General features: G+C 30.2%; 1 protein-coding gene across 5 annotated transcripts in view; it reads right to left on the bottom strand.

The window, feature by feature from the left end:
* Positions 1–15,168, bottom strand: part of ATRNL1 (attractin like 1) — a 750,424-nt gene that overhangs the window by 465,312 nt on the left and 269,944 nt on the right. For all 5 annotated transcript variants that reach the window (XM_036898417.2, XM_036898415.2, XM_036898414.2 and 2 more), the window contains exon 21: positions 6,621–6,673. In XM_036898417.2, coding sequence (XP_036754312.2) covers positions 6,621–6,673 — 53 coding nt within the window. The remainder of the gene's footprint in view (positions 1–6,620; positions 6,674–15,168) is intronic.

Below are 15,168 nucleotides of genomic sequence, written 5' to 3'. Positions count from 1 at the left end.
GAAACAGCCCCACATCAGGTTACACAGCTTAATGAGAAAAGTAAGTACCAGATATCAGTCTCTACTCTTCCTTGTGGCTGGGCCCCTTTGCAGAGGCTAGAGACTGTGTAACTCCATGTGGGAGCTCTGGCGGGAGGTTTTCAGGAATTTTTATTTTCTTCCTTAAACTTTTTCATTTTATTAATTATTTTACAGTGAATCTGTTATTTACATAATCAGAACAACAACACTTTTATTATGAAATACATACTCAAGTAAACTTTTCAGCTCTTCTAGATTAATTCATTAACAATTTTTCTCTATCAGTTACTTTTAATATTTTCATAATTGTGCTATACTGTCCTTCAGTTTGGAATATGTGAAAATATTAAATAATTCTGAAAGGCATCTAAAAATACTGGGATATAAGCTTCAGGAAATTTAATTAAAACACTGATGAATCCAAGAACAAGGTTAAAATGCCAACCATGTGGTTCATTTATGTTTTATCAGAAAATCCTCAATCCATCAGATCTTCAGTCCGTGAAGTAGAAGAATTTAAATTCTCTGTCTTTATCAAGGTCATTTTTATTCTATTTGCAGATGGACCAGCCAGATCCTACTTAAATAGCTATTTATATTCAATGGTTACAATGTCATACAAAATATTAACAAAATATTATATATTAAGTTTAAAACAGGAAAATTCTTTTATTCCATTTTAAAACAAAGCCCAATAATTACACTAGGTGAAAGGTTAATTCAAGTTTTAATTGCTTTGTTTTTAAGTAATTAAATTAAATTTTTTAAAAGAGCATTTTAAGTAATTAAATTGAGTTTGAAATTTGTTTTTTTAATTTACAGTTATAATAACATTTACTAGAAATATTATACATCATTTGTTAAAGAAAAAATCAAATCCAGTAAATAATATGCTTATAAATAGTTTTTCAGTCCAAGACATAAACATTAATTAAATAAACCCATAATAACAAAAGTAACTGCAGTGAGATGAATGGATAAATATTTCATATTCTCGTAATATAAACGAAGGTAAGATGTGGTGAGTGGTGGAGGTGAGCACTGAATATAAAAATACTAATGAAATTCCTTACTCTAAAAAGGGGGTATTATCATCACAGAATCACACACCTTGGACTCCATATAGCAATAGAAGAAATTCAAAATAAAACAGTAATTATTCAAAGAGTAAGAGGTCAAATAATCCAAAATATGTTAGATTACTTGGAAATGTACTAAAATACAATAATTAACAATTTGGACATTACATGTTTTAAAGCAATTAATGAGGTAGTAGCATAACACAGATGATTACAAAAAGTGACTTTCTGTATGGACTAAATCATTGAAATATATAATCTGTATAATATTTTCAAAGTCCAATCTTTCATTTTGTATTTAAGGTTTTCATTATAATCATTATTATCATTAAAAAGCATTTAAGAAAGAAACTGCACTGCTTTGTGACTACTTTTTATGTTAGTTGAGATATACTGAGTAATTCAATGTTTACAAGAGTTGATCAAAGTAGGTATCATTGCTTCAAACTTTGTTTTTTCCATGTGAGGCATGACAGCTTTCTAATACATTCACTTTGTGGTTTTAAACTGAAACTTGAAAAACTACTAAAACTATAGAATACAACTGCTGGTGTATTACTTTGAATTAAGTTAACCCCACATTGCACCCAACTGCTTTGAGTTACAGAGTGGGCCTGCATTTTAAATTTCACTCTGATCTTTAAAATCAGAACAGTTTCCATTAACACTGTTACAAGAACTACTGACCTTTTTGTTTTTAACACTATTTCTTTAAAATGTTAAGTTTTAAAGGTCTCATATTAAATGACAAGACTGCCATCTAGTGCTTTTATGACTATTCCTTTAGCATTTTTAACACTGAGAGTCCTATATAATCTAGAGATGGACTGTCTAAAATAGTAGCCACTATTCACATGTGGTTATTGAATAACAGGAAGGTGACATATTTGAATTGAGATTGCTATAAGTTTAGAAAGCAAACTTTATTTCAAACATTCAGTTTGAAAAAAAACTTAAATATCTCATTGATGAGTTCTTATACTTACATGTCAAAATGACACATTTTTAGATATTTGAGTTAAAAATATACCATTAAAAATAATTTCGCTTTACTTTTTTAATGTAGCTAGTAGAAATTTTTTAATTACATATATGACTCACATTGTATTTATATTAGACAGCACTAATCTAGAAGAAAGACTGTCTTAAACATAAAGGGCTCAATAAATATTAGTGCATTTATTTCTAAAAAATGGAATATAATTCATATGTGTCCACTGTTGTAACTAGTTACTCCTTTGGGATACAGTAAAAACTAATGATTCAAGAAGAATTAAAGAGGAAGTTCCCATTTTTAAAAATTAGAAAAAATATGTCCCACAAAAATCCAGGATGTTTGAAAGAAAAACAATATGAATGTGGAAATGATAGAAAAGATAATTTAAAAGACATAGAAAATGGACAACTTGCACATCAGTATGGATAATAATTTAAAATGGATTGAAACATATTAAATATGTGAGTCTGTACATTTATGATACAAAAACAAAAAAAATTTAATTTGAGGATACTGGACAAACAACTCTCTACTTCGAAAACTGATAAATAAAAAGAAAGACTATAATATTTATCATGTCTTTTCTTCATGAACCATAACAATAAGTAACCAAATATCTGACAAGAGGGAATTTGTTTTTACAGAAGTTTTCCAATCAAGAAATTAAAAGAAAACTGGAATATCAGTTTTAATACAACATTGAGCATCGGAGTCTGCTAAGAACAATTTAGAAAAGACCATTAATAAGAAAGAACAATTTTAAAGTATATACTAGAAGAAAATTAGTAAAAACAAAACCTAAAACTGATTAATTAGAAAACAAAATCAGTGGGAAGGATGAAAAAAACCAAAAGGTCATGCTCTAATGATATAACAACAAAAAAAGAATGACTATCAATAAAAAACACCACACCCAGAGATTTTGGTTGAATTTAACTAATCTTTGAAGTTCACTTAATAGTATTTTTCAATTATTCCTGTTTTAAAAGATCTTCTCATAAGCTTATCATAGGACCCAGATAGTTCACTCCTAGGAACCTACCCAAGGCAAATGAAAACACACAAAGACCATCTGAATATTCATATCAGCATTTTTCATAATAGCCTAAGTCTAGAAATAATCCCAATGTCCACTAACTGATGAATGGACCAAAAGAAAGTGGTATTACTCACTAATTTTAAAATCTAAACTTTCCTATGAACAAAGTAAAATAGAAACACCTTGGGATCATCTCAATTGATGCAGAAAAAGCATATGACATAAACAGCCATTCCTGATAAAAATGCTCAGGAAAATAGGAATAAAAGGGGATTTTCTCAACTGGTAAGGCATCTAGGAAAAACTTCCACATACTTAATGGTGAAAGACTGAATGTTTTCTTCTAAGACCAGGACCAAGACAAGAATATTTGAAGGCTCACCACACCTTTTCACATGGTATCAGGGGTATTAGTCAATGCAATAAAGCCAGAAAAGGAATTAAAGGTAACCAGAGAAGAAAGGACGAAATCAAATGCCATTATTTGCAGAACATATTACTGTCTATGTAGAAAATATGATGGAATCTACAAAAAAGGTACTAGAACTAATAAGTGGGTTTAGCAAGGTTGAAGGATACAAAATCAATATAAAAATCAATTACAGCTAAAAACTTCTGTACAGCAAAGGACACCATCAACAGAACAAAAAGGCATCCTACATTATGGGAGAATATATTTGTAAATGACATATCCAACAAGGGATTAACATCCAAAACATATAAAGAACATGCACACCTCAACACCCAAAAAGCAAACAACCCTATTAAAAAATGGGCAGAGGATATGAACAGACAGTTCTCCAAAGATGAAATTCAGATGGCCAACAGGCATATGAAAAGACGCTCCACATCCCTAATTATCAGGGAAATGCAAATTAAAACCACAATGAGATATCACCTCATACCAGTTAGGATGGCCAACATAGAAAAGAATAGGAACAACAAATGCTGGCAAGGATGTGGAGAAAAGGGAATGTTCCTACACTGCTGGTGGGAATGTAAACTAGTTCAACCATTGTAGAAGGTAGTATGGAGGTTCCTCACAAAACTAAAAATAGAAATACCATTTGACCCAGTAATTCCACTCCTAGGAATTTACCTGAAGAAAACACAATCCCTGACTCAAAAAGACATATGCACTACTATGTTTATCACAGCACTATTTACAGTAGCCAAGAAATGGAAGCAATCTAAGTGTCCATCAGTAGATGAATTGATAAAGAAGATGTGGTACATATACACAATGGAATATTACTCAGCCATAAGAAGAAAACAAATCCTACCATTTGCAACAACATGGATGGAGCTAGAGGGTATTATGCTCAGTGAAATAAGCCAGGTGGAGAAAGGCAAGTACCAAATGATTTTACTCATCTGTGGAGCATAAGAACAAAGCAAAAACCGAAGGAACAAAACAGCCGCAGACTCACAGAACCCAAGAATGAACTAACAGTTGCCAAAGGGAAAGGGACTGAGGGGGGAGGTGGGTGGGAGGGGAGGGAGAAGGGGAATAAGGGGTATTACAATTAGCACACATAATGTAGGAGGCGGGCATGGGGAAAGCAGTATATAGCACAGAGAAGACAAGTAGTGATTCTATAGCATCTTGCTACGGTGCTGGACAGTGACTGTAATGGGGTATGTGGTGGGGACTTGATAATGGGAGAATCTAGTAAACACAATGTTGCTCATATAATTGTATATTAATGATGACAAAATAAAAAAATTAAAGTAAGTAAGTAAATAAATAAATAAATAAATAAAAAGACAGAAAAAAAACATTTAAAATACAAATTACTAAGGTGCAAAAGATATTTTGAAGTTAGCTGATAACAGTTATAGGATAATATATTCTGCTGAAATGACTCCAGAGTTATGGGTATGTGGTAAGGACTTGATAATGGAGGGCATCTAGTAACCACAATGTTGCTCATGTAATTGTATATTAATGATACCAAATTAAAAAATAATAATAATTTATAGCTGTACATACCAGATTCATTCAGATACATATTTTTAATACCATAAAAAATATAAAACATATAGAGATAAATCTGTCAAAAACTGTGAAAGGCCTGCACAGCGAAAACTACCAAATACTGATGAGAATTAATTAAAGAATAATTAAGAAAAATTAAAAGAGATATACTATGTTAATGGGTCAGAAGACTCACTATACTTAACATACCAATTGTCCTCAGATTGATCTGTAAACAAAACATAATATCAATCCAAACCCTACCCTGTGTTTTTGTAAAAACTGACAAGCAGATACTAAAATTCGTAAAGGAAAAACAAATTGGAGAATAACTATTACATGATTGCCAAACTTATTTTACAGCTAGGGTAATTATAGCAGTCCCATGTTAGCATAAAAATTAATTAATTAATGGAAAAGAATAAAGAGTACAGGAAGAGTCTTATACAGTCTCATACACATATATGGGCAACTGAATTTTGACAAACATTCAAAAGCAAGTCATAGGTTAAAAGACAGTCCTTAAGTAAATTTAGCTAAAATATTTGGACATCTATATGGAGAAAAAAATTGATCCCTCTCAACATATATACAAATATTAATTCAAAATGCACTGCATATTTAAGTGGAAAACCTAAAGCTGTAGAACTTCTAGAAGAAAATAGGGAAATCTTCATGACCTTAAGGTAAGCTAAGATTTCTTAAGAATAAATTGATAAAGTGAACTTCATTTAAATTAAAAACTGCTCCTCAAAAAAAGATTCTAAGAGTGAATATACAAGCCACATGAACTAGGAAAAATATTTGCAAATAATGTATCAGATAAAGAACTTGTATCTGGAATATATTCAGTACCCTAAAAACTCAGTAATATGAAAACAATCCAATTTTAAAAAGTAGACAATGGTTTTAAACACACTTCATTATATACAATATACACATGTCAAATAATCACATGAAAAAATGCTTAACATCATTAGTTGTTAGGGAAATGCAAATAAAATAAGAATTAGTTTCCATTACACACCTATTTGAATGGCTAAAATTAAAAAGACTGACCATACAAAGTGTTAATATATTTGGAAAAACTGAAACTCCCATACATGGTGGGTGAGAATGTAAAATGGTAAAAACATTAGGAAAATAGCTTAGTTGATTTCTAAAAATTTAAAACACCTACCATATGTTATTATCCAATGAAAATATCTTTCAGCAGAAAATCAGTGCAGCTTTTTAGTTATGACCAAAATTACCCCCTGCAAAAATCTATCACATAATTCTATTTGTTAAAAATTTAATCGTAATGAAAAAAGATAACATTAAAATCCAGTATAATTAAGAGAATGTAACAAGAGGACATTGCCTTTCTTAGCAATATATATGGAATTGTATTATAAGATTTAAGAAATAATATCGGTTTTCAAGATGAACTTTATTATCTGCAAAGTCACCTGAAACGAATTATGCAAAGTCATTATTTGAAATGAAAAAAATGCAAATACTTACAATAACATGTTCCTCTAAGTGGATTACCAACATAGCGATTTTCAGAGTCACATCTGCAGAAATACAAAAACTAATTTAATATTAAACACCAAAATTCAAAAGTTTCATGTTTGTCTTCAAGCAAAAATATAATTAAACTCTACATTAAAATATCTTAAAAGTTATTAACACTGATTGAAATTTTAAACCAATATTCAAAAGAATTAATGTAGAAAACTTACATAAGAATATGAGTGAGAGAAGAAATAAGTGGAGAAGACAAATAAACATGCACAAGAAGAATATACAAGATGTCCCAGGCAGATGGTATAAGATTATGAGGTTTGGGATGTGTATCCTTTTTTAATAATATGAGGAAGAAATGAAAATCTGGATAAAGATACAGAGACATTTTTAGGTAGAGGAAGAAAATTGTGGGAATTCATAAATTATTCTTTTGGTGGTCTTTGAAATTAGTCTATTTTCCCCAGATACTATACCTTAGAATCTGCATTTTTTTAAAAAGACCTTTTCAGTTGTGTAATGGACAAATATTTTCTCTAAATTGTTGTACCCTAAATTCAGGAACTCAAACTCTGAATTCATGTAAGCAGATTTTTTTTTTAATGAAAGAACATATGAGCATTCAAATCCATGAATTCTAAGTCAAATTCTTCTAAAATATGGTTAACTCTAGCAGTGGAAGAAAATCATATTTTCAAAATTTCTGAAGTTCACATTTTTCAATCCCTGTTTCCAGAATCCAATTAAAATGACAATTAGCGTCTAATAGAAATATAGCTTGGTTTTGCATAATGCTAACTCTTAACACCCTTCAAAATAAATTATAAAATGTATATATCAGGGTAACTGAATAAAGCGATTTAATATTTAAATTATATGTAAAAGTTTAAAAGGTGAGAAAGACCTTCCAAAAATGTCTTTAGTTTTAGTAGAGCCAATTAGAACAGAGGAGTAATTTTAATACATGCATACTTTAATTATTGAGGGGCCAAATAGTTAAGAATAATAAGCTAAATAATCAGTTTACATTCTAAATGCATTTTTCAGCCATGTACTTACTAGTTTTTGTATCCCTGCAAATGAGTTGAAGAGTAAATCTTTTCTATACTAAGTACAAAATTAAAGAAGAAATATAATAGCCCTTTATACCATTAACTTTATTCTCTGTGAAACAAAGGAATTTGGGGTATTAGATTTTCTGTGACTTCTCCAAATGCTATTTTTAAAATGTGTGATGTATAGTAGTTTTCTAGCTTTAGAAAATGGTCATACTCATTATTGCTGGGGTAAGCACTTCAAAATCTACGTTATTCCTATATTATTATTCTTTCCTCAGGCTCACCTCCATAAATCCCATCACATTGTACCAAGTATATACATATACTAAAGGACTGACTTACAATACTGTTGTAATTCCTTTTTCTGTTGCAAAAAATCAACTGGACTTGCTAAAATGGGTCTCTCAACTCTACTTTTAAAATAGAAAAATATTCAACATAACATCCTCTACTTGGTTATGCATGATATTCCCTGCCTATTATTTGCATACATAGATGGCTTTCAAAGTCCCATAGTAATCTAAAATGACTAACTTTGACAAAGGACAAGAGATTTCAAATACTTTTTAATTAATCTGTATGTTGACTTTAAGAACTCCAGATACAAGCCTATTTTCTAATATGGAAATTATAAAGTTTTCATTTTTGTTAATAATACTCAATTTATTCAAATTATATAAAATTATTTTGGACTGAAAATTTTTGTAATGTTTACCTACAACCTAATTTTTACAAAGGAATGGTTAAAATTTTATTTTCTCCATTTCACAAATTTGCTGAGAAGGATGAAATTATATGCTCTTGCTAACTAAACTAACTTTTACTAGCTCTCAAGCTCAGAATTCTAACAGAAGTAAGAAATTAACACCATCTTGTTAAGAATTAAACTGAGAAGCTTCACAGAGGTGTTATAGGTGTGGAATATAAGAATTACATTCTCTTTTAATTTTAAAACTCAAAAAATCAAATTAGAAACATGTATTGTCTAAAGTACTTTATATTAAATGATTATTGATAAAATGTGGAATGCATTAGAAATATTTTCAAAATTCAGCTCTACTTGTCATAGCTCCAATCAAAAATCTAAGATGTTATTGACTAGCAAATGCATTCTAATAACAGTCACCAACCATGGGAAAAATCTTCATTAGAAGAGATGAAATGAAATTTCAAACAAATGTATAAATGCACATATGTATGAACGTATGTATAAGTGTAGCAATATATACATACGTTCATACATATATGCATTTATACATTTGTTTGAAATTTCATTTCATCTCTTGTAATGAAGATATTTTGTACTGTGCAAACCAATGATCTTCCCATGTCATTTCCCACATGCCAAAATCAATTGGCAAAAAACACTTGTTAATCCATTGTAATAATCAGCTGATATATTGGTATAGCCATTATAGATGGCATTGCCATTACACATGTTCACATAACCTATATAAAAATGAGATCTGGATGTAATATTATCATAATCTATCAATTTCATTGCAGACTTCATAAATAAATGCCAGCTAAATAAAACAGGATGGAGGATTTCACAAACAATGATTGTCAACAGAAGGAGAGAACAGTATTATACAAAACAAAATTTTAAATTCTTGCTTGAGGCAATTTTGAACATACAAATATAAAATAATCAGATTAATATAAAAATGTTTTACTCTGTAACAGATCACTATCTTTAGCAATGTTAAAGTAATATTTTTTAGAAAAATCTTAATTTGCACTGTTGAAATTATTTTACCTATTCATCTGAAAGCATTTAATGTATTATATAAATATTTAGTACACAAATATATAATTCAGTGAATACAATAAAAATGATTGGATATATTTGTACTAGTCATCTATGGCTAAGTAACAGATTACCATAAACTTAGTGGCTTTAATCAACAATATTTATTATCTCACAGTTTCTGTGGGTCAGGAGTCGGGGCGTGGCATAGCTGGTTTCTCTGTTTCAGAGACAGTGCAATCAAGGCATCAGCTGGGGTTGGGTTCTTAGCAGAGGCTTGATTGGGAATGCACCTGCTTCTAGGCTCCCTTACTGAAAGCATTTCTTTCCTTGTGGCTATTAAACTGAGGATCTTGGTTTACTAAAGGCTGGAGGCTGCCTTCAGCATCTGGAGGATGCTTTCAGTTCCACTTACTTCTTCAAAGCCAGCAAGGGAGAAAGTCTCCAGAGCAGGGCTTCTAGCAAGTCTCACTTAAATCATATTCATGAAAATGATGTATGATTACCTTTACTATATAATGTAACATAATTATAGAAGTAATATTCCATCACCTCTGCCATATTTTAGAAACAAGTCATTGGTCCTGCCAACACTCATGGAAAGGTGTTTATACAAAAATGTGAATACTATAAGGTGGAGATCATTCATAGTAACCATAATATTTTGTTACACAAATATTTTGTTATAAAAATATGTTTATTTAGATATGAACAGGTACTAATCTAATTCAAAGAATACATAATTTGAGTTCAGTTATGTGATCAAGTTCAAATTCAGATTATAAGAGGTAAAGGGAATATGAAGGGAAGAGTATATATATGAATTACTCTTTAAACAAATATTTTACTACATAAATTACATTAATATTTCTGATATGTAGGCTAAGCAATATTTTTAAAATTCAGAATCCTTCTATATAAAATTAGATACAAACATTAAAAGCCTTCAGAAGTCTTCTGCATCGTTTAATTAAAAACATAACTTCAAATATTTCTGTGTCTAAGCAAAGAGATAATCATGTTCTATTCTCACTAAGCAAATAAAGCAAACAGCCAGAACTTCTTAGAAGACAGATTTAGGCTGAAATATTTATTAGGGACTTTGAAAGGGTAAATACTGTCATTACATGTCACCTAAATAATGTGAATGATCACATTACCTTATAAATATCACTTTTTAAAAGAACAAAATATAAAATAATTTCACATTTCTAAGTGTTAAAATATAGCATTCATTTTGTCTCTATTTGAATGTTTAAATACATATACATATCTTGAGATATAATATCTATTCAGAAACTAAAAAAAAGGGGAACATCAAATTGCTATAATTTTCAAATATCATAACATGATTTAAAAAGGCTTAGACTGATAAATAAATTTATGTTTTTATGAGAAAGTATGGAAATTACACAATAAAACACTTGCTTTTTCTGTTTCTCTTCTAAAGAAACCCATAAAATTATATCATATAATATGAAAAAAATATGATATTAAGGAGTATCAGATATCAAATTAATACCATATTTCTAAGATAATTTATTACTAAAAAAACAATGAAAATTCAGACATGAAGGTGTGGTAAATCCTCAAACTGTATAGGAGGTACAGGTTCTAAGGGTAAGGCTGTTTACGTACTTCAAAGACCAAGAACTCATTAGGCTAAGTTGAAGACAACTAAAAAGGGCAGATTCTGTTTTTTAATGCTTAACAGCACTAGAGAGGTAAAGAGTGAAAAATTCCCAAACCAGGAAGCAAAGGAGATGGAATCCCAGAATGCTGAATCATTTGGGGCATCCCTTTGTCCCTTGTTATAGATGGGAATAGTATTTCATAAGAAAAATGACTGAAGTCAAGGCCCACAAAAAGTTAGTGAGCTAAGTCCCAAAGAGTAATCTTAGGAGTAAGTTCACAGAAAAGCCTGCCAGAGAATGCAGATCTACTTTGAGCCATCTTTACTCCTGAAAATGATTAATGTACTATTGCCCACAGGAACACAGCAGAATTACGTTCTTTTTGGAAAAAAATTTCATCCAAGATCTCAAACTAGCTATAAGTAGATCTTGCAAATATGGTATCTAGTACAAAATAAAAAATAACCAGGTATGGAAACAGATAAGAAAACAAGAACAAGAATAAGCAGAAACAATGGATGATGGAAATGGAGCCAAGAGAATTCACATATTACTAGGAAAAGAAACAGGCTTTAAAAAGAACTATCTTTATTATATTGGAGGAGATAATAGACAAGATTAAAAATTTGCCTAAAAAATTTGGAAACGATAAAAGACAATTCGAAACCATAATAGATAAGATTAACAATTTAGTCTGCAAAACTGGGAACTATAAAAACAGAATGAAATACAATAACCAAAATTAAGAACTGAATGGATGAGATTAACAGTAAATTAGACACAGTGGAAAAGAGAAAAATGAACTGAAAAATACATGAGGAGTAGAAAAATAAGAGACATAACAAATGTGGTATTAGTGGAGCCCAAAGCAGAAGGCAGAGAACTGAGAAGCAGCAACATTTGAAAAGTACTAGCTAAACTTTCTCACCATGATAAAAGAAATAATAATAATAATTTTCAATATAAATAAAATAATAATAATTAAGTACATCATATAAAACTGGGAATGCAAAAAGGAAACATTTTAAAAGCCAAAGAATAAAAGAGACATAAGAAGAAATTAAAAATCTGAATATTTTATACCTTTTAAAGAAATTGAATAATTTGTATCTTATTTTAAAGAAATAATTGAAACCTTTCCTCAAAGAAAAAGCTAGGACCAACTGACCACCAGAGTGTTATTACCTAATAACGGGGAAGACAAAGTTTTAAGCAGAACCCAGAGAAGCACTAACCAAATGAAAAGATTAATGTATTAGGTTATATTAAAATTAAGAACTTTTCTTCATCAAAAGCCTACAAAAGAGTCTGAAAATCCAAACCAGAAAGTGACATTTACCACATACATCCCCAAAAAAGACATTCACCTAGAATATATAAAACCTTATTACAAATGATCAAGAAAAAGAGATTCCAGTGGAAAAAAAATCAGAGGAAACTTGAAAGAGTAATATTTCACAATAAAGGAAATTCAATTGGTGATTAAACATAATTAAACATATGAAACTTTCTAAAGATTAAACATATTAAAATTTTAAGAACTAAAAAAACTTCAGTACTTGAGAAAATGCAAATATCTATTACACATCCATCAGGATCCTTAAAATTAAAATGTCTTATACTACCAAGTATTGCCAAGAGTGTAGAGAATTAAGAAAACTCATAAAGACCTGGAGGGAGTGTAATTTGATATAACAATTATATAAAAGTTAATCCTCTAAAACAGAAAACATGGATACCCACTAAACTGTACGTAGTTGACCAGGAGACACATATGAGAATACTCATCAGTACAATTGGTTGTAATGGTAAAAACAAACAAAAAGCTAAGATTATAGGAGACCAGGAGAATGAATAAATGAATGGTGATTTAATCATACAATAAATTCATACACTTTATAGCACTGAAAAGCATTAAACTATAGCTACAAGGATGTAATAACTTGGAATATCAAAACATTATGTTGAGTGAAGGACATCAGACACAAAGGAATACAGCCAAAGACTGAAAGAAAATATCTGCATAAGACACATCTGATAAAGGACCATAATCCAAAATATATAAAGAACTGTTCAAACTCAACAGTAAGGAAAACAACCCAATTTTAAAATTGGGTCAAAGATCTCAAAAGAAACTTCACAAAAGATAGACAGATGGCAAATTAGCTGTACAAATAAGATACACAATGGCAAATAAGAATATATACAGATAGTGACTGCAATGGGGTACAGAGAGGGATTCCATAATAAGGCTGAATGTAATAACCACATTGTTTTTCTTGGGAAACCTTCAAAAGAGTGTAAATCAATGATACCTTAATAAAAATAAACAAATAAACAAACAAATAAATAAATAAATAGAATATATACAGATAGAAAACTAGAAAAAGGTACTGCACATCATATGTCATCAATGAAATTCAAATTAATACAATGAGACCTCACTACACACCTATGAGAATGGCCAAAACCAGAACACCGGCAACACCAAATGTTGACAAGAATGTGGAATATGGAACAACAGGAACTCTCAGTCACTGATGGTGGAAATGCTAAATGGTACAGCCACTTAAAAAGACATTTTGACAGCTTCTTACAAAACTAAACATACTGTTACCATATGATCCAGGAATTGCACTCCTTGGTATAGACCCGAAGGAACTGAAAAGTCATGTCCACACAAAAACCTGCACATGGATGTTTCTAGCAGATTTAGTCATAATTACCAAAATTCAGAAGCAACCAAGATATCCTTCAGTAGGTGAATGGATAAACAAACTGTGGTACATCCAGACAATGGAATATTAGTCAATGCTAAAAAGAAATGAACTGTCAAGCCATGAAAACACATGCAAGAAACTTAAATGCGTATTATTAAGTAAAAGAAGCCAATCTGAGAAGGCAACATACTGTATAATTCCGACTATATTACATTCTGGAAAAGGCAAAACTATGAAAAGAGGAAAAAGGATCAGAGGTTGGCAGGAGTTATGAGGGGAGGGGTGAATAGGAGAAGCAAAGAGGCCTTTTGGGGCAGTGAAACTACTCAGTATGATGCCACAATGGTGGATACAGTATGAAACTACAATGATAGATATATTACTCATTTGTCAAAACCCACAGAATATCTAAGACTAAGAGTGAACCCTAATGTAAATTATGGATTCTGGGTAATAATGTGTCAATGCAGGTGCATAAATTGTAACAAATGTACCACTCTAATGAAGGGTACTGAAATGGAGTAGGCTGTGCACGTATGGGAGTAAAGGGTAAATGGAAATTTCTGTACCCCTGCTCAATATTGTTAGGAACCATGAAGTTAGGTCTATTAAAAAACTGGATTTATAAAACCAGTCAAAGAAAACAATTAAAAAAAAACAATTTAATGCCTCTTAAATTAAAAAATCTTAAAACAATTGCTGGATCAAAATAAATCAAAATTATTGATAACTTAGAAAATATTTCAAATTAAAAAACACAAACTGAATATTGATTAATCTAAAACTTAGTATAGTTAGAGCACAAGTCTCTGAAGAGTAGAATCAATCTCTACGTAATGTAATTCTTCCCCTGGTGAGGGTAAAAAACAGTACTAGGAATTTTTGCTTTCCAAAGAATATTTAATTTTCATTAATTACAAAATATTTTACATTATAAGTGAGAAGTTAAAAATAATAATATATAGCTCACAAAAACTATGCATAAATTTTATGACAAATTCTCAGAAAGAGAAATGAAATATTTGTTTTCAGTGTAGAAATAATGACCCATTTCTTATTAGCCAATTATCCTTAATACAGGAATGATGGACATACAATAGGTAAAGAACATTGGTTTTTAGTTATAGAAACCTAGGTAGAAGTCCTACTCAATACCAATTAGATTGTGACCTTGGTCAAATTAACTTCTGTAAGCCTCAATTTCCTTTACAGTCAAATAGGGATAACAATGCACCTACTTTACAGTATTTTTATAAGAATTAAATACAAGTGCTTAGTGCAGAGACAGACATTCAATAGGGGTCAGTATGTGTTAACTGTAATGATGATAATGACAAATTAACAGCAATGAAGAAGAGAAAAAACATTAATAAAAATAGAGGA

This window comes from Manis pentadactyla, chromosome 8, assembly GCF_030020395.1.
Source record: "Manis pentadactyla isolate mManPen7 chromosome 8, mManPen7.hap1, whole genome shotgun sequence".
Taxonomy (NCBI): Eukaryota; Metazoa; Chordata; class Mammalia; order Pholidota; family Manidae; genus Manis; species Manis pentadactyla.
The sequence above is the reverse complement of the archived record's forward strand: the minus strand, read 5'-3'. Positions and strand labels throughout refer to the sequence as shown.